Source organism: Caretta caretta, chromosome 3, assembly GCF_965140235.1.
Source record: "Caretta caretta isolate rCarCar2 chromosome 3, rCarCar1.hap1, whole genome shotgun sequence".
NCBI classification, from domain to species: domain Eukaryota; kingdom Metazoa; phylum Chordata; order Testudines; family Cheloniidae; genus Caretta; species Caretta caretta.
Window position 1 is genome coordinate 142,361,194 of NC_134208.1, and position 21,031 is coordinate 142,382,224.

Sequence of the window (21,031 nt, forward strand, 5' to 3'; positions counted from 1 at the left end):
AGTATAAGAAGACACAGGCTTTACCCCAGATATATAAATAATTAGTGATAATCTTAATTACGGATTAGAAAACAACAGAGTAACAAATGTCTGTGAACTGGACCAATCGAGAAGCAACCACCAAGATCTTATCTACAATAGGAAATTTTTCCTAAAATTCCTAAATGTTGCTACCACTGGCTGAGCTCCAGCTGATTGGCATAGTGTAAGAAGTGGAATAGAATAGTTTAGACAGGGATCTGGGTGTCTGTCTGTGTTATCTAAACCTGCTCAGGGTGAATCTATATGACAAGGTGCTTAAAACACCACCGGCTACCAGCATCTTGTCTTCATTAGGGCTCCTACCATTGTTAACAGCTGGGGAGATTCAAAGCAAAGGTGGGGAATTTTAGAAAATATTTCCTAGTGAAGACAAAACAAAAGGGGGTGTGCCCTGTTCATAGACTTCCACCCACCCCCGCACAAACTCTCCAACAGCAGAATTGTAACATTTCCACTGCATCCAAAATTCTGGTAATAATTTGCTAAACAATAGAGCTGGTTGAAAAAATGCAATTTTTTAAAGAAAAAAAGGTAAACAAAAAAAGGCCAAGTGAATCCGATTTTGTATCCAGCTTTACCAAATAATGAGCCTCTCCTCTTCCATTATGCGCATTTCACCCACCTCTGCTTAGCAGGTGCGAAGTCTATTTAGAATAAAAGAGCCATCTGCCATTTCTCAACATACAGAATTTTTACAAGGATAATGAAGTTTCAGCACCTCATGCTGAAGCAAATGGACTAGGGCTTCCATAAAGGGAATTTAATTGGCTCAGAGCCAAGTCCTAATCACCTTACTCATCTGAGTAGTCTCATTAACTTCAATGGGGCAACTCACCTAAGTAGGGCATGCAAGATTGGGCCCTTAGAGATGACACGATACTACTGGAAATCAGCAATTGCATTTTGGTGCTGTCACAGCCATGAATATTTATGATGTTCTGTTAATTTTTTTATTGTTAAATATCTTTGTCAATCCTGTTCTACCTGTGGCAGGCTGAAGTGTGTGCTGGGACTGTGGCTGAAGTGATCCAGTCAGTGGTGAATGGGGCAGACGGCTGCGTGTTCTGCTTTGGCCATGCCAAACTGGGTTGGTATTGTTGCATTTCCTTAATCAAACAGAGCAGTTTCTACTTCAAGCCTTAAATGATTTTTATTTTAGGTTAAGGAAAACAACAGCTTTTAAACTGCCTGCGTTCAGTACACTATTAGGTATGAAATTGCACATGTCTTTTCCCTACCTGGTCCTTCTTTCTTATTTGTCCATTTATTCTGCTGTTGCATATTGTCGAAGTCCTAGATTGTGAGGTCTCAGCAGCATGGGTTGCCTTTGTGTATGTTTGTTCAGTACTTTGTACAATGGAGTTCTGGGCACTACTGCAGTGGAAGTAATAGTAATAAGAATAATTCGGTGATTAATGAATTATCCCATAGTAGTCTACAACTTTTATGAATATGTTCAGTGTTAGAAATCTAGGCAACCATTTCAGTCTTATGGGCTGCTTACAAACTGACTATATTCCTTCAATGTTTGTGACTCAGAATATAAGCATTGGGACTGGGTGCCTAAGACACATGATATTTTTTGCTCTTCCTTGATGGATGACCTACGCATTATAAACCACTTTCTTTTCTGCCTGAAACAAGTTGCATTAATTGAATCTTCAGCGACTAGCCAAAAATTTGCTTCTGCAACCATTTGCATGATCGAAACTTTCAATGCTGACAAAAAGAGTGTAATCAAAACAAGATTCTTTTAAAAGACATTAAAATTCTAACATAATTTTATGTACTGCTCGTCCGTATCTAGAGGTATATGTTGGGAAATGATGACTTTTTAATGGCAACAACTTTGCCACCTTTATTACTACCTGAAAAGTGATCCCACACAGTTCTACCACATTAAAAAGACACTTCAAGGAAACTTCCATTCTTCAGGCAATGAAGAAGTAGAGTACGCTGTCAAGGCCTGGTTGTCTCAAATTGCATCCAGAATGGAGGTACCCAGAACTGATGAATACTTGAAGTCTCAGGCCTTCATGACTTGCTTAAGGCCAGAGAGTAATCCCTGCTCCCAATCCAGTGTCCTACCAATTGGCCGATTGTGCCTCCCAATTTCCACGGTTTTCAATTATCTAATCTAGACTGAGATAAAGCATAAAACATTAGCTGACAATGTGCAGCTGCTTCATTAACTGCCTTCCCCACTATTCCTACTCCTATGGACACACACAGTTTCACAAAGAGTTGTAAAGTCTAAAAATATCTTGCTGCACTAACCCTCTTAACATTAGATACCACTTATGTCCATAATTCATTAAATAAAATGAGATTAAAAAAAAGCCACGAGAAATTGTCTGAAGTGTATGCATATCGATATCGTTTGTGTGACAGCTATAGAAAGAGCTATAAATGAGAGAGATTCTGAAAACTTAATTATGTGCAGTATATGAAGTAATACAGAAAACAGTAAGATAATACTGTATGGATGCTTTTAATTAACAGATGTTTTAAACAGAGACAGGCCTGCACCAAAATCCTGGTTCTAGAGAGCACCAAACTTAGGGAATGTTTTGATCTGGATCCAGACTCCACATTTGTGGGACCACCTCTGGACCAGATTATTTATATGTCTAGCTTCTGCCGAGTGTAGCTAAGGGTGGGGATGCTGAAAAGAGCCACCTGCAGCTACCTGATCCCCGGGGCCAGCTCTACGTCAGTTCCAGCCCTAGCATCCTATAGAACTATCTAGGGGCTGCTCTAAAGTATGCTGGCTAGTAACATTCCTCCCCACCTCCCCCAGGAGATCATTTCCAAACTAGGGATTGTTGGAGCACATGACACTCGGCCACCCTCCACCGTACCCGACATGCCTTCTACACTGTTAGCTGCAGAGTGGTGTGGGAGCCAGATATACCCCAGCTAAGGATTCCTTGAATGTTAGGGAAATCTTCATCTAGGAAGATCTGGCTGTTTTTCAGCCCCTTTATGGTAGCGAAATGCTGCAGAGAAATGGATAACAGCTCTGGATCTAGCCTACCAATTTTAAATGCTGTTATTTGTCCTTTCTTTCCGTCTGTCTGTCTTTTGTAAAGGAAATTGTTTTCCTGAGCCTGTGCAGAATAATGTCACTTGACAGAAAGCTCTGGATGCACTGAGTGTAATTTAATTTTCTTTTCTCCCCTCCCTCCTACCTGACAGGAAAGTCATACACCATGATTGGAAAAGATGATTCCATGCAGAACCTAGGCATAATCCCCTGTGCCATCTCATGGCTCTTCAAGCTGATTAATGAACGGAAAGAGAAGACTGGGGCCCGCTTCTCAGTCCGGATCTCTGCAGTGGAAGTGTGGGGGAAAGAAGAAAATCTGAGGGACTTACTGTCAGAAGTAGCTACAGGCAGCCTGCAGGATGGTCAGTCCCCAGGTGTCTACCTTTGTGAGGACCCAATCTGTGGCATGCAGGTGAATTTAAGATTTATTTTAAATGGAACTAATCTCTAGCAATGTAATATTTAGGCTTGAAAGAATTAGATTCTCATCAGTAAACGCTGGAAAATATCAATTGCTGCACACACACAAAAGTGATAAAAATATGTCCATCGATGATAACTGAACTTTCCAGGTAGGCAAAGTAAGAAAAATGCTTCTTGAGAACTTATTTGAATTTGGTTTAAGGATATTTACTTGTATATTTTGATGTGATGCTGGCAATTTTTGTTTTAACAGTTATAAAGCTTTAACTTTTTGATTCTCAACGTCTACTATCATTTAAATAATTATTGTCCAACACCCTCCCCCCAATTTCCTGCAATTGTGAAAATTTAAATTTATAAAAATTAAAATATGCTTAAAACTAAACCTTCATCAAAATTATCAAAAAAAATTAAATCAAATTCTGCCAAGCCTAGTGATATTTTTCTGTGCTACTGAGATGGTAGAACTCAAATTCAAGAACTACTGGAAGTATAAACTTTTCAGACTTGAATGTGTTTACTTTGAAACATACAAAAACTTTATGACCTGCAGCTGTGGGACCATCTGCTTTTCCGGCCTCAATATTTGTACCTCCAATATAACTGATGGTGAGCAGGGGTTGATGTTTGCAATAAAATTTGAAAACATTCAGAGCAAGCAAAATTCACCCCCCCACCCCAAAAAAAAAAGAACTGTGACCTCTTTTATAAAACAACAAGCTAAAATATTTACAGTATTGCACAAATAGCTGGAAGTCATTTATATGGCTGTTTATCTCTCTATAAACTCCATTATTTATAGCACTAGCATTAGCAATGTTGTAGGAAGTATTAATAGCTACTTATTAATTGTTGCCAAGAAATAAATGTTAGAGCTGGGCAAGCCAAGAATAACTCCAGCTCTCTTCAGGCGTGGAGAGTCAGCAGGAACACCTAAGTAGTTCATATTACCTCCTGGACAACCATCAGAAAGTCTATGGGTTTTTTACTTTTACTTAGTTGGTACAAAAAATGCTCACTCTTTCCTTTTACTACATACACAGCAACAGGCCTTGTCCCCACGTGAGCTCACAATTTGGGGGAAATCCACAATGACAGGACACAATTATGGTCTCTGAACCCTAAGCACTTAGCAGCCTCAGGGCACCAGTCACTCTAGAGAGTGGGGACAGTAGAAGCAGGACCACAGGATGATGTACAGTATTGTCAACCCCAACTGTCAAAGTGCAGTATGTAGAAAACAAGGGCCTCATGGTTTCACAGCTACATACAACACAACTGAATTAATGCTTGATATACTCAGAGGAAAAGAAGGTAAAATGTTCTATTAATATATGTACAAAATCAGCAACATGATTCCTATACGTCACATTATTCTTAATCAGACTTTAGTGTATATGGTTTTGAGCATTATCTTGTTGTTTACAAGGTGAGGTTGTTTTAATATATATCTACCACAAACCATGCTCTGCATCAACTGAGAAACTATGCGTTAGTAAGAAAACAAGTAGATTAGTGGGACTTGGTTAGACTGAGTCTAGCGTTCTAATGATTTTATTCACCCTTTTTTGGGCTCCCTCTCTTTTAGAAGAGGAACTTACTCCTGGGCTGCACTCATAGTAAGGGCTGAAAAGGGAAACTTGTCATTGTATTTTAACCTCTCAGACAAACAGGCCTCCCCTGTAGTCTGTGGACCAGCTCTGTGTATTACCAATACCAATGCCATTATCAGTGTGTGTACAATTATTAAAAATTAACACGGCATGGATTAAAAACTGGCTAACTGATAGGTCTCAAAATGTAATTGTAAATGGGTAATTGTCATCTAGCGGGTGTGTTTCCAGTAGGGTCATGCAGGGTTGGTTCTTGGCCCAATGCTATTTAACATTTTTATCTGTGACCTGGAAGAAAACATAAAATCGTCACTGATAAAGTTTGCAGATGACACAAAAATAGGGGGAGAGGTAAATAATGAAGAGAGGTCACTGATACAGAGTAAGCTGGATGCAAGCAAATGTGTGTTTTAATATGGCTGAATGTAAATGTATACATCTAGGAATATGCGGGACTCTATCCTGGGAAGCAGTGACTCTGAAAAAGTTTTTTGGGTCATGGTGGATAATCAGCTGAATGTGAACTTCCAGTGTGACATGGTGTGCAAAAGAGCTAATGTGATCCTTGGACGGATATACAGGGGAATCACGAGCAGGAGTAGAGAGGTTATTTTATCTCTGTATTTGGCACTGGTGTGCCCGCTGCTGGAATACTGTGTCCAGTTTTGATGCCCACCATTCAAGAAGGATATTGATTAATTGGAGACGAGAACCATGAAAACGATTCAAGGATGAGAAAACATGCATTATATTGAAAGACTCAAAGAGCTCAATCTATTTAGTTTCAAAAAGAGAAGGTTAAGGGGTGACTTGATCACAGTCTATAAGTATCTACTTGGGCTCTTCAGTCTAGCAGAGAAAGGTGTAATACAATCCAAGGGCTGGAAATTCAGACTTGGAAATAAGGTGTAAATTTTTGACAGTGAGGGTAATTAACCACTGGAACAATTTAACAAGGGCGTTGCGGATTCTCCATCACTGACCATTTTTAATTCAAGATTGGATGGTTTTCTAAAAGCTATGCACTAGAGATTATCTTGGGTGAAGTTCTATGGCCTATGTTATACACATGGTCAGACTAAATGATTGCAATGGTCCCTTCTGGCCTTGGAATCTATGGAGCTATGAATGTTATATTTCATAATCACGTGTCACTTCTCCAAACTAACGTTTGATTACATGAATCACACGCACATTCCTCACGTTATCAAGGGTTAATAATAGCTGAATTAATGCTGGCTATCATTTTGGAGAAAGAAGAGCAGTTTATATTCCCAACACTGGAGACTGTGACTGAGGTCCAGCAAATGCAATTTTATTATACACGATGTGCTGCTTCATCTAATGGATTGCCTCCGACCAACTTGTGGGGGAAGACACAAGGGGCTTCCTCTCTTTTATGATCTTCCTCCACCCCTCACAAGGGCTGAGTATAATCTACAGACTTCTGTTTTCCCAGAGTGCAGGGACTGCTCCCCCCTCAGTTCCTCGCACGCAAGCCATAGCCATGCACCTGCCCATCCGCCCCAGTCAGCAGAGCTGGCCGGGTACAGAGAAGGGAGCATTCTGGGGAGCTCTGGGATATATTGTGTCTCTCTAAAGGCCAGTCCAGCTCAGAATTGCCCCTGGCATGTTGAGAGCCTGAACCAGTTGTTCCCTGCTGTTGCAAGGCCTTTCGGTGCTATTGCAGTGGGAAGTACAAGTCAGGGCAACCTGGGCAACCCCTGAATAGGGGAGGCTCAACCCTCCTTTGCTTGGTCCCTTCACAGGCTATAGCACAGGTAACGGGCTGAATCCACTCTGTAGTTCTAACTTCTCCCCACTGTGATTCCATCGCTGATGTTAGCAAGCCTCTAGGTTGTCACATCCATAGAGATGCAAAAACAGCACTTCCGCATGACATTTGGGTTTTCTTTTTTTTTAAAAACAAACTGAATACTTAGAGGAGCCTTGTGCCCATTAGTGATCCCTGCTTCCATCGATGTGACTGAGAAGCATCTTGTTTTTTATTGTTGTTTTTTAAAACACAGGCTGCAGCCAATGCAAAGCCTCCTCGTGGACATTTTTGGGGCCTAAATGCAGATAGAGAGTAAAGCAAGAACAAGGTTCTGGGCATGTACGATGTGTATTAAAAAGACACATGAATTTATATCTCTGCTACAGTGGTTCATTTCTATGTTAAATCTCAAAAGGGGATAATGCAGTAATCCCACTTTAGCAGAGCAAACACTGTGGTAATGCCTGTTAACTGACAGCTCTGAAATGGAATGGCAATGAACCGCAAACGGTGGTGGTTGTTAAAAACCAACTGCAAGTCCAAGGTAATGTGACATATTACATGGCTTAAGGTTTAGGAAAGTAATGCAACAGAGACACTTACACGTATCCTTCCATCCCCCTAGGAGTACATCTAGTCCTTAGATTTTCATAGAACTGCAGCCAAAGGTACAGCAATTAGGTACAGCCATACAGTCTCAGGCAAAAGCCTGGACATGGCAATCTATCTTGTGAAGCATCTGGTACTGGCCATGCTTGGTGACAGGACAGCTGAACCCTGGGTCTGATCCAGTATCACAATCCTATGTCCCTAGTACATTTACCTGTGCTTAGACTTCAGGGCACCAAGAATGTTACCTGCTAGTGGTGAAACCCAACAGGGCTGCTTTATTTGCTTTCCCCTGGGTTGTCTTGCAGCTTCAAAACCAGAGTGAGCTCCGTGCCCCCACTGCAGAGAAGGCTGCCTTCTTCCTCGATGCAGCGATAGCCTCCCGCCGAAGCAGCCAGCGAGATTGCGATGAGGAGGACCACAGGAACTCGCACATGCTCTTCACTCTGCACATCTACCAATACCGAATGGAGAAGAGCGGTAAAGGTGGCAGTAAGTCATTCCGTTTTCTTCTGTTTCCTCGCCACGTGCAATTCTATCAACTGGTGTCCTTGAAAAGACTAGGGGCCAAATTGTCTACTGGTGTACATTAGCTGATTAGCATAGCTCCATTGAAAAGCAGCAACGTGTTTGGCCTCATACACACAGCCCAAGTCCTTAGTGACGAGAAGTTCTTGCAATCTGTTGGCTGTTCAGTTGCCTTTGTAATGTGAATTAGTGGGCTGGTCTATACATCTAAATGAAAAACACCATCAGATTTGGCCTTAATTATCACCCTCGCTGGGAGCCTCAGCACAGAGATTAAGGATCAAAAGACCATGAAGACTGTAGGTTCTTCTCATCAGTACGGTATAGCCTAAATTGAGGATAATAATACGACATTCTCTATCGTATCCATGTAGACTGATAAACTCTGCAGCGCAGGGACTGTTTCTTCCTATATGTTTCTATAGTGCCTAGCACAATAAGGTCAAAATCTCAGAGCTTCTAGGCACTATTGTAAAACAAAAAATATTTAGATTGTGAATTCTTTGACTCAGGGACTGCCTCTAAAAAGGCTATGTGTTTTACAGTGCCTGGCACCATGAGGACATGCTCTTGTTTGGTAGGACTACTCTAATACAAATGATAAATCAAAACAATAATTCTCACTCAGTACTTCTTCAGGAAAAATTCCCATTGATTTTGAGGGACTAAGGACTCCTGGCTCTGGACCTGGTTTTTTTTGTGTTTTTTTTTTTTTAATAAATTGCAAACCTGTTTGTTTTCATTGTTTACAGAATTAGCACTTAAGAGGGGTTCTGAGAGCTTTTACAAAGGCATTCCTGTCTGTTGAAAGCATAGGGAAAGCCAAGTATCAAGAAGACAAAAATGCTTCAAAACTGTTACAGGAGAGTCTGTTGCACATATTGTAGCAGTCCCCAGAGCAGGAAGTCGCTGTGAATGCTGTAACACACCAGCATGGCAACGTGCCAGCTGTCCCACATGCTCAGAAGCAAACACTGTAGCCATTCCCAGCACTAGACCCTTTGGGTTCCTATAAACGCTTGCCATAAATGAATACAGGGTTGCTTTACTCGGGCTGCCAGAAACAAACATTGCAGTTACCAGTGTCGCTGTGGTTTTGAGTTACAAACAAAAGATAGTAAACACAACACCCAGCAGCTCCCAGTCTAGCCCCTGGGGGGGCCGAACAGTACAGAGAATGAAGGTGGGGCTACTTGGGCCTAGTGCCAGGAGTACTCGCGTTAGAGCCAACAGCATGCTGGCCAGAGTCCAGTCCTTTTTGTCTGACCCATTATCTTGTTCTGACCCATCCATACAAACCACCTCCGCCTTTGCAGCCCGTTGCTTGTTATCCACCACTAACACTGTCCCTCTTCCAAGCAAAAGGCTGCTCCCATTCTGGCTTTCTGCCCTTCAGTCCCAGCTCCCAAGCTGCCCATATTTCTCTCTGCAGCCAGCTCTCAGTTGCTCTTGCTCATACCCAAACTCCAGCTCCCACCTGAGCCCAGGTCCTCTTTAACCGCTGCCAGTATTCCATCCATAGGGCCCTACCAAATTCACGGCCATGAAAAATGCATCACAGACTGTGAAATCTGGTCTCCAACCCCCCGTGAAATCTGGTCTTTTGTGAGCTTTTACCCTATACTATACAGATTTCATGGGGGAGACCAGCGTTTCTCAAATTGGGGGTCCTGACTCAAAAGGAAGTCGTGGGGGGATCACAAAGTTATTTTAGGGGGGACTCGCAGTATTGCCACCCTTACTTCTGCTCTGTCTTCAGAGCTGGGCAGTCAGAGAGCAGTGGCTGTTGGCTGGGTTTCCAGCTCTGAAAGCAGCACCCTGCCAGCAGCAGCACAGGAGGAAGGGTGGCTATGCCAAACCATGCCACCTTTACTTCTGTGTTGCTGCTGGCAGCGGCTCTGCTTTCAGAGCTGGGCTCCTGGCCAGCAGCTGCCATTCTCTGGCTGCCCAGCTCTGACAGCAGCACCGCCGCCAGCAGCAGCGCAGAAGTAAGGGTAGCAGTACCGCAACCCCCCCCTACAATAACCTTGTGACCTCTCACAACCCCTTTTTGGGTCAGGACCCCTACAATTACGACACCGTGAAATTTCAGATTTGAATAGCTGAAATCATAAAATTTACAATTTTAAAAATCCTAGGAGCGTGAAATTGACCAAAATGGACCCTGAATTTGGTAGGGCCCTATCCATCCAGAACAGGAAAGGGATTATGAAGCCCTCTGCTGGCTGAATGTTGCACTGGATACTAACACACCATCCAATAAGGAGCCAGCAGGTTCATTAACATATGTTTAGTGGCTCAGACCGGGAAAGATTTTCCCCTGTGCTCCAAAATATTCCAGGATATCAAAAACCATTCGCATCCCGAATCAGGATGAAAAGTCAATCTCAAATTATTGCCTACCAAAAATTGGGGGGGGGATATCAGTTCAGGTCAATTGCAATGTTTTGTTTCAATAACTTTGAAACATTTTGTTTCAATTTTGACCTTTTTTATTTGATTTATTTTTACTATAATTCGCTTAAATTTTGAAATGAGAAGTCATATCAAACTAAAACCATAATTTTTTGTTTCAAAAATGTTGGAAGAAAATGTTTTGATAATTTCAGAACTTTTTCAAAACATTGTAGCTTTGAAAAAATTATCAGAATTGACCCTTTCCTGTGAAAAGTTTTGGTTTTGTTAAATTGGCATTTTCTGATGACAAAATTTCGTCAAAAAAATTCCGACCCTCTATAATGTATAGTTTTTCTGGGCCTAAATAAGCACTGCGGAGACCGTGAATATTTCAGCTTGTGTATCTCTATAGATTATTTGTGTTAGGCAGCAGACTACAATCTAAGATGTCCAAAGGGTGGCCATCATTGCCATATTTATGCCTATAGTTTGAATGCAGCATATTCAAATATTCTGTACTGTATTTAAAATGTAACAGCTACAGTTGCTCAAATGAAAGTGGAGATTGCATTTTGTTTTAGTAATAACCTGTGTGGAATTGGAAGGCAAAATTCAGTTAACTAAATGTTTATTAATTAACCACCCTGCAGTGGAAAGGAAGACTGTGAATGCTCAAACTATCTGGTTGTTGGGAAGAAAGAGGACTGGTTTTGAGGGCATTACCATTAAAGTCATTTAATACTCCATGCTTTTTACATATGCACACACACAGCCTGTTTTCAAATACAATTTAAAAAAGAGCTGTGGAGTAAAATTTATTGTTTCCTGATGGCTTTAATGGCTAATTCTAAAAGATTACATGATCCCATAGATTTATAATGTGAGATGCATCATTCCCTAGTTGTAGGTATGTTTTGCTTTCAGGCCATGCCGCCCTGACTGAATGTTTCCATATCTGGGAGACCTAATAAGCCAAGGAGGTCGGATCTAGTTGATGACTGGAGGAGTGTGTGTTTGGGGGGGAAGGGGTTATGCTAGGAAAGGGTTCCTAGTGATGATCAGAGCCTAGTTTGCTGTAGTGAAGCAGTTGTTAGAAAACAATGACAAGATAGTAGTGTTGGTTCAACCAACAGGGTAAAAAAAAGGGGGGGGCAGCTTCTAGTGAGGCAAAGATCAAAGAGTTTAAGTGCGGTTGTGTTCAGAAAAGTGACTGTAAAAATGACACTTTGGTACTATACTTACCTAGAGTCCTAATTCACGATAGGCCAGAAGTTGTTGATGTAAGAAGCAGGTACAGTGCCATTGAAATCAATGGAATTATGCCTGCAACGTTATAGGTGGTGGTGGTGGTTTTTTTTTAACTGTCAGTACTGCAGAGTCAAGCTGGCCATGGACAATGAAATTTTATGGTATTCATCTTATCTCATCTTCAGCAAAAACTGCCACCTAACTTTGGATTCCAGAATTTTTGGTGGTAAAAAGCATGCAGAATGGAGAACTTCCTTTTCAGATCCCAGATTGAGTGAGTGGTGCCGTCAGCCTAAAAACAAGTCTTGTTTTGACTTGCTGATTCTCTTAAGTTTCTGCACAGAATGTTCTTCTTGCCCACTGGCTACTGGATGATGAGCAGCTGACCTTTACATGTGTGTGAATTTCTCTGAAGGAAAACCTGAAGTTCCTCAGAAACAATCTCAACCTGTTTATCTGAAACTCTCTCTTCAGGCTAACCATATGCAGGAAACATATTTCCAATACCCAGTAGTCTGAGCACCAGAAGTGTTTGTCATGTGTGCCAGTCCTGGCCACTTGGAATAATCACCATCAGCAACCAAACACGGGTCATTGATTCTTCTTAGCAATATCAGTGCATAATATTCACCAAGGCTCATTAACTGACTTCCATAGATAACATGTGCCAAGATACAGTGACTGCTATAGGGTTCAGTTTGACTAATTTCAGTACCTTGGTCCAAATCTGGCCACCAAAATTAACTTCTAATCATCAGACTTTCCATTTTCACTTTTACTTGGTGGTGATCAGTGAAATTCAACCAGAAGCTGAAGCTGTGAACTTTTGGGTATTACTTTTATATTCCGTAGTAATCACTTTCCACTGACAAACTGAGTTTAAAAAAAAAACAAAAAAAACAAACCAAGAATAAGGATACAATCTTTCATACACTGTGTGAAAGAGTGTGTTGGATTACATTAACCAAAATGATCTTTCTTATGGATTGTGCAGTCCTTGGCTTAGCAAACTGTTTATATAAATCACTCTATCTGAAGCTCCCCGTTGGCTTTTGTAGGAATTTCCCATCTATTCTTCCGTGTCCCTGCCCCCATTCCTGTACAGACTGGGAAATGGTGTCTAGAGGTTCTGGAGCCATTGTTGCTGTAGTCCAGAGGGTAGGACCCAAAGGGGCTCAGTTCAGTGTTCTTGGAACTAGCACATTCCAAAGGGGGTTACACAGAGATTTCGTAGGAGTCCACTCTCCATTTACATAGCTGAAATGCTGTTCCACGTTTTTAGGTGAAAATAATTTCTCTTGGTGGACTCAAAGCAGCAGTACATACTACATTTGAGTTTAAGGTTAAGTTTTTTTCTGTGACACAGTTCTTAGTTCTGGAATTCTGGTTCTACGTACATAACTATCTCTCCTGATAGATGGCTCCCAGAATGACAGGCTGTGAAGAACAATTTAGGACAAGCCAAAAATCAGATACATTTTCTCCTTCTCTGTTTTCTGAAGTGAATTGTACATCTTGCAACTAGGATGTTTGCTTGGGGTATAAAGTGATTCATAAGCACTTCAGTCAAGTCCTCATAGTTCATATCAGCCAGTATTTAATGGAAATAAAACTTTCAGGAGAGAAAATGTCCGTTTATCAACCATTTACAACAGCTGATCTTGCAAATATGCTCAGTGCCATTGGCATAAAAATATTGCTTTCCACATGCACTTCAAATCCTCTCCTTTTCTCATCAAAATGGTAACTGTCCATTTTTCCATCGGGGGCCATTTTTCCTTTCATTTTTAACCACAGACTTCTTCCTGATGCTGCCACACTGATAACTTTGTTCTTTCTAAAAGGATCCCATCACAAAGATATAACACTCTCACCAATAGCTTTTTCCCCCATGTCTTCCATAAATCCAGTGAGCCAGCCATTCCTTTTTAATCAACCCCCATGCCTTTCATTGAATCAAAATAACAAGTGAGCGCAATAATGATTAGGTCTTGATTGACAAACGACAGCTAACAATTCAGTCTTCGATTCAGTCTGTTCAACCCAAAAGGAATTGTGGGGAGGTTGGTCTCTTTTTTTTCGTGTTTTTACCCTTTTTGTTTGTTTGTTTTAAAATAAATGTAGCTAAATTTCAAAACAAAATGCTGTTTTGAAACAAAAAGTCAAAGCATTTTTGTTTTAAAGATGTCGAAACAAAATGTTTTGATTTTTTTAAAATTTGTTTTCATTTTTTGGCCTAAACTATTTATTGAATTTGATCTGAATTCATGAATAATTTCAGTAGACCTGAAATGACATTTGTCATTGAATAAAATATTCATATGAAAAATGTTGCCCATCTCTATAGTAACCCCACACAGTCACCACAGTTCTTCAACCTTCCCTATATACTGCATTCATTCACGAAGCCTGCTGCAGGTCCATTTATCAAATGGTATCTGAAATGGCAGGGTTGTTATTTCAGCGTTTGCTACAGGCTTTACAGTATAACAGTTCACTAATTAGTCCAAAATACAGCTCCTCACCTTGAACCACTGAAATATAACAGGGACAATATTTATGAAAATAATCTACAGAAAACTGTAAACAGTTCTTTTAATGGTACTTTAAATTGTGGTTACTTTAAAATGCTGCTGTATCCTGAAAAGTGATTCTGTAAAACTGCCAATGGTTCCCTGCTTGTGTCTTGATTACTCCATATCAATTCTGCTCATTTTGCTACCGAAAATATGTTACTTTTAGAACTACAAGTCCTTCATATTCAACCTGGGAAAGTCAAGCTAGGTTCCTTTCTCCTTGTGCATCATCACTGGTACAAAGTTCTACAAGAGCACTCATATCCTCAGTTACACTTGTATGCTGTATTGGAGATTAATGTGCTTATATAGGAACAGTTGAGAGTTTAAATTGAAGACCGTGGGATTGCACAAGTACAAATATGGACATAATTTGGCTGCAGAACCTTTATATCACTGGCGGTGATGCCTGTGTTGTAAAGAACTTAACTTCAAGTCGAGTTTGCAGGGCTGACAGGTTGAAAATGCATCTTCCAACTTGTAAATTGAGCATATAGGAAATCAGCATGGCACAATAAATGCTGAAACTGTACAATGCTGCTTTTACAGATTTACTTTACAGGGTAGAATATCAGTTTAAAGGAGTACTGTTAACACTAGTAGAGCCAAAATTTGACCTCTCCTTCCTTCCTTCCATCTGTACTCCCAAAGTCCTTGAAATTTGTTTCTTAGGCCTGGTCTACACTAAAAAGTTAGGTCAAAGGAAACCGCCTTAAGTCGACCTGTTAACGTATGTGTCTACACTACCGGGTCCTTTACGCCGACCTAAGTCGCCTCTAATGTCGACTTCTGTAATCCACCTCTGCGAGAGGCATAGCGCTTAATTCAATTTTAGGGTCGACTGCGAGGTAGTTCAGACGCAGTGTTGTGTGATTCAACGTAATTGGCCTCCAGGTGGTGTCCCACAATGCTCATCTGTGACCACTCTGGAGATCGTTCTCAACTCCGCTGCACTGCAGTCAGGTACACAGGAAACAGCCCCTCCCCTGCTCAAGCCACGGGAATTTTTGACTTCCCATTTCCTGTTTGATCAGCATTGGGAGCGTGCCAGCTTGAGCACCGCTGATCACGGAGACTACACGCCCCAAACGTGCTCCAGCCTGGTCTGCACAGGAGGTGGTGGATCTCCTCGCTGTGTGGAGAGAAGAGTCTGTGCAGACAGAGCTCCGATCCAGAAAACGCTGACATCTATGCAAAGATCATTCGTGGAATGGGGGAGAAGGGCTACACGAGGGGGACACAGCAGTGCAGTGTGAAAATAAAAGAACTTCGCCAAGCGTACCAGGAGGCAAGGGAGGTGAACAATCGCTCTGGTGCTGAACCCCACACATGCTGGTTCTACAAAAAGCTGCATGCGATTCTCGGGGGTGACCCTACCAGCACTCCCACAAGCAACAGGGACACCTCCCAGGTGTGTGAGTCTAGGGACAACAAAGAGGATGATACGGTGGATGAGGAGGAGGAGGAGGAGAATGGGAGACAGGCGAGCAGTGGATCCATTCTCCCCGAGAGCCAGGAAATATTTTTAACCCTGGAGCCCTGTGGATCGCAGGACATCACGGTGGCTGACCATGATGCCAGGGAAGGCACCTATCGTGAGTCTACAGTTACAATCAAAGTCCAGTTAAACTTTAGCGGGCGCACACATTCAGTTTTATTGCATGTTTACTGTGAAGAAAAAGCGAGGTGCTGTGGTTTTCTGCTTACAAGAGGCTGCTCCAGCTACACAGAGGGTGGCCCCCAGAAAAGACTGTTTATATGGACTGGGATAGCCCAGGAATCCTCCATGGATATTTCTAGGAAACTTTCATGGAGGTACTCTGCAATCCTTTGCTGAAGGTTTCTGGACAAGGCAGTCTTATTTCTTCCACCATGGTAGGACACTTTCCCACGCAACTCCTGAATTAATTCTGCTGGCATCATTGTGGTACACAGCATAAGGACCGGGTTGATACCCAGACGCTTGCAGCATCTCCTGCCTTTCCGCCTCTGTTACCCTCAGGAGACTGATATCACATAGGGTCGCCTAGGGGAAACAGGGGAATTTCTCATTAAAAGTGCTCTTACAAGAAAAAAAGGGCATGTAGACCCCCTCCCACACACACACACATTCCGGATCGCTAAACCACACGGCTGCTAATGTGCCTTTACTGTGCTCAGCAAGTAGCTTAAAGTGGCTGATAGGGGACTGGGGCCCCACCTGAGAGATTCCGCAATTTGGGAGTGAAAACGTTCCCCTTCCCCCCGCCCAGTTTGTAAATAGCTTCCCATTGTGCTATGGGGAGGGGCGATTGTTTGACTAGCTACCTCTGGTTCTGACATGAGCCTGCCATAAACTTCATTCAAAGTGCTGTCACCCATGACCCGGGGGTGGGGGACGGGGGGGGACGGGGTGGGCTATTCACCATGTCTGGAGCAGTAAAATGGCACAGTGAATGGTTACAGATTCTGATTATGTTATGGCTTGCACCTAGTGTAATAAGGTGTGTTTTTTTTGTTTTAATGAAAATGGCCTTGTTATGGAAACATTTTATTCATGTACAATGGCTCCTTTATTTTTTCCCATGACTAACAACTGGAAATGTGTCCTTCAGTGTGACATCAACACCTGAAAGCAGACTTTCGCTATTAGAAGAAGGAGAAAGAGAACGTGGGAGGACATGTTCACCGAGATAATGAATGCCTCCGGGGTACCTGACACAGAGCTGAGAGCGTGGAGGATTTCACTGTCTGAGAATTTAGACATGGACATGGAGAGCGGGAAAGCTCCTTGTGAGCGAGAGCGTGCGGCGCAGGAGGTGCTTTTGATTATGAGGGACCAAGCAGACATGTTGAGGCATCTGGTTGAACTGCAGGAACAGAAGCAGGAGGGGAGAGTCCCTCTGCAGACCCTGGTGGACAGCCAGCCAGCATCACCTGGTGCAGAATCACCCTCCCCAAAGCGTTCCCTGAGGCATGGGCGAAAAGTCCATTTTCCCTTTCACATAACTCAGGGGGAGGGTACAAGGACCAGAAGGCGTCCATTCCCAGGTCTTTGATGGTCTGGAGTACGGTATTATGTTACACAGCTGAAATGTTGCCCACATGCTCAGGGTTCAGCTGATCACCATATTTGGGGTCGGGAAGGAATTTTCCTCCAGGGCAGATTGGAAGAGGCCCTGGGCGGTTTTCACCTTCCTCTACAGCATGGGGCACGGATCACTTGCTGGAGGATTCTCTGCACCTTGAAGTCTTTAAACCGTGATTTGAGAACTTCAATAGCTCAGACATAGGTGAGAGGTTTATTGTAGGATTGGGTGGGTAAGATTCTGTGGCCTGCATTGTGCAGGAGGTCAGATTAGATGATCATAATGGTCCCTTCTGACCTTAATGTCTATGAGTCTATGTTTCTCCCCTTCCAACTTTACAACCCCTTTTCCCCAAGGTTACCTTTTTTTTTGTTCTCCCTCTACTTACGTTTGTTAAATAAAGTAAATGGATTTGAGAAATAAATGTTCTTTATTGAATAGAAGCAGTGGGCTTGGGTCGGGGGTTGGCTTTACAGGGACAGCGATACAAGGCAGGTAAAGATTTGGAAAAGCACAATGCACATGAGCAGCTCCCATTACTTATGGCTCATTATTGAAATGGCTTTTCAAAGCCTCGCAGATACACAGCCCCTTGTTGTGCTCTTCTTATTGCCCTGGTGTCTGGCTGCTCAAAAATGACTGCCATGTGATCTGTCTCAACTGCCCACCCTTGCGGAAAATGTTCCCCCTTTTTTCACAAATATTATGCAGTACACAGTAGGCAGCTATAACCATGGGGATGTTCTCTTCACTAAGGTCCAACCTTGTTAGTAAACTTCTCCAGTGCCCTTTCAAATGACCAAAAGCACATTCAACCACCATTCTGCACTTGCTGAGCCTATAGTTGAACTGTTCCTTACTGCTGTCCAGACGGCCAATGTATGGCTTCATGAACCAGGGGAGCAAGGGGTAGGCTGGGTCCCCCAGGATAACTATGAGCACTTCAACATCGTCAATGTTCATTTTGTGGTCTGGAAAGAAAGTCCTGGATTGCAGCTTCTTGAACAGACCCGAGTTCCTAAAGATGCGCGCATCATGAACCTTTCCCGACCATCCTACATCGATGTCGGTGAAACGCCCCCTGTGATCCACCAGCGTTTGGAACAGCATTGAAAAGTATCTGTTTCAGTTTATGTACTCTCTGGCAAGGTGCTCTGGTGCCAGGATGGGTGTCATCTATTACCCCACCGCAATTAGGGAACCCCATCATGGCAAAACAATCCACTATGTCCTACACATTTCCCAGGCTCACTACCCTTCATAGAAGAAGTCGATTAATGGCCCTGCACACTTGGAGCACAGCAGCTCCCACGATTGATTTACCTACTCCAGATTGATTCCTCACTGACCGGTAACTGTCTGGCGTTGCAAGATTACAAATAGCACTCACTTCTCCACTGTCAGAGCAGCTCTCATTTTTGTGTTGCTGAACTGCAGGGCAGGGAAAAGCTCTGCACAAAGTTCCTGGAAGGTGGCCTTCTGCATTCGAAAGTTCTGCAGCCTCTCCTCGACATCCCATACCTGGAAAACAATGCAGTCCCACCAGTCAGTGCTTGTTTCACAGGACCAGAAACGGCGCTCAACAGAGTGCAGCTGCTCTGTAACTGCCAGCAGCAACTGTGAATTGTTTTTTTCAATGGCTTGCAGCAGGGCTGCTTGCAGGACATCGCTATGTTCCGCTCAGTGGACCCTACTTCGGCTCTGGAAATACTGCAGGAGAAGGCACGAGGTGTTTGAGATGCTCACAGCAAGAGTGCACAACTGAGCAGGTTCCATGCTTCTGGGGTCATGGTGTACACATAGTGGTTTTAAGGTGCGAAAACCACTGGGTTGTTTGCTGTTGAGCACAGTGCATCATGGGATGCTGACACAATGTTCACATTCTCCCATGCCACAGTGTTTTGGCCCCACGAGGCATTCCACAAACTTCTCAAAACACACTGCGGCAAGGTGCACTTCGGGATAGCTACCCACGATGCACTGCTTTGTGCATCAATGTAGGCACTGCATTGAGACAATGAGCATGGTGTGGCCATGCACAATTGGCTTAATTAATTCGGAGGCTCGAGGTCGAATTAGATAAAGTCAACTTAATTTTGTAGTGTAGACAAGCGATTAGTATGTGCTTTGTTTTCTTGGAATAAGTGTTGCAATGCTCTTTTTTCCTTTAAAGCCCATAAACAGTGCCACCATTCCTATAGTAGCAACAAGTCTGTGCTCATAATGGATGGAAAAATATAAAGGAAAAACAAATTTAATTCTCTAATTTCCAGGGTGATTTGGATAGTAGTATTCATTTTACAATTATGAAAAATTAGTTATGAAAAATATTTTGAATAATGCCCTTCTGATGTCTAAGGTGTACTAGTAGAGCCATGTGGAGTGATAGCTTGTAACTCAGGTATGTCTTTAAGTCGTCTCTGAGTACTCCTCATAAATATACCTTCAGAACCATTGGAAAGCTGAACATTTTTCAAGTAAAGCTGAATATTCTACAAAGTTCGGTGGATTTCTATTGATTTTGGACATCAGGAACTCAAGAGGGGATGGTGAAGTAAGGGAAAGATTGAAACTGCATCAGAACCTTTGTCCACCAACCGGCCTCTCAAGCTGTAGATCAGTGGCCAGATCTCTATTTCTGACAAAGGAGATTGAAGGGCCAATAGCACAGAGGACAACTCGGGTATGGACTAGTGCAGGGGTTCTCAAACTGTGGGTCAAGACCCCAAAGTGGGTCGCAACCAAATTTTAATGGGGTCGCCAAGGCTGGGGCCCAGGGCTGAAACCAGAGCCCAACCACCTAGTGCTGAAACCAAAGCCCAAGGGCTTCAGCCCTGGCAGGGGGCTAAGGTTACATGCCCCCTCCCTCTGCCTGCCCAGGGCAGAAGCCCTGGGGCAGCTTCCCCCCCTCCCTCCCGGGGCTGGGGGCTTGAGCGGGCTTAGGCTTCAGTCACCTCTTCTGGGGTTGTGTAGTAATTTTTGTTGTCAGACAAGGGTCACGGTGCAATGAAGTTTGAGAACTGCTGGATTCGTGGAATCACTAAAAAAAAAAATGGCACAACAGTGACTCCTACAGAGTGAAGCCTGCAGGATTTGTGATTGCTGCTAATGCCGGCAGTTTTTAAACAGGTCAGCAATGAACAGCAATCTACAGCTGTGAGTGGTGGAAATGAGTTAACAGGACTCCTACCGTTTGTTACTGCTCACATTACTGAGATGCGGTTTCTGAACTGTTTCCCCTTAATAGGTCATGATGAGCAATGGCTTTTGCTTTCGGGGGAAACTTTCTTTCCAGGAGCTGCATTTAGAGTAACTCATCAGAGGCACGATGCTAACTGCTCTCCTTTTCTCCGATCTTCATTTATGGCAGTGTCCGGAGGTCGCAGCCGCTTACATCTCATTGACCTGGGTAGCTGTGTGAAAGTGCTCAGCAAAAACCGAGAGGGAGGCTCCGGACTCTGTCTTTCGCTGTCAGCACTCGGCAATGTCATCCTTGCCCTCGTCAACGGCAGCAAACACATCCCATACAAGTAAGTGATAGTCTTATGTTAGGCATAGTGGATGGTGATGAGTGCCTTTCTGTGGTGTTAGCTGTTTGTTTTTGTGGTGGGGTTGAATAGCAGTGCTCAGGAAGGATGGAGAAATGAATGATAGAAAACTATGGGCCAGATTGAGCACCCTTTGAAGTAAATGGCAAAATG

At 43.0% G+C, this 21,031-nt stretch overlaps 1 protein-coding gene across 2 annotated transcripts in view; it reads left to right on the forward strand.

The window, feature by feature from the left end:
* The window catches only part of KIF26B (kinesin family member 26B), a 426,203-nt gene that overhangs the window by 333,066 nt on the left and 72,106 nt on the right, over positions 1 to 21,031 (forward strand). For both annotated transcript variants that reach the window (XM_075126974.1, XM_075126975.1), the window contains 4 exons: positions 1,036 to 1,129; positions 3,241 to 3,503; positions 7,822 to 8,005; positions 20,701 to 20,860. In XM_075126974.1, coding sequence (XP_074983075.1) covers positions 1,036 to 1,129; positions 3,241 to 3,503; positions 7,822 to 8,005; positions 20,701 to 20,860 — 701 coding nt within the window. The remainder of the gene's footprint in view (positions 1 to 1,035; positions 1,130 to 3,240; positions 3,504 to 7,821; positions 8,006 to 20,700; positions 20,861 to 21,031) is intronic.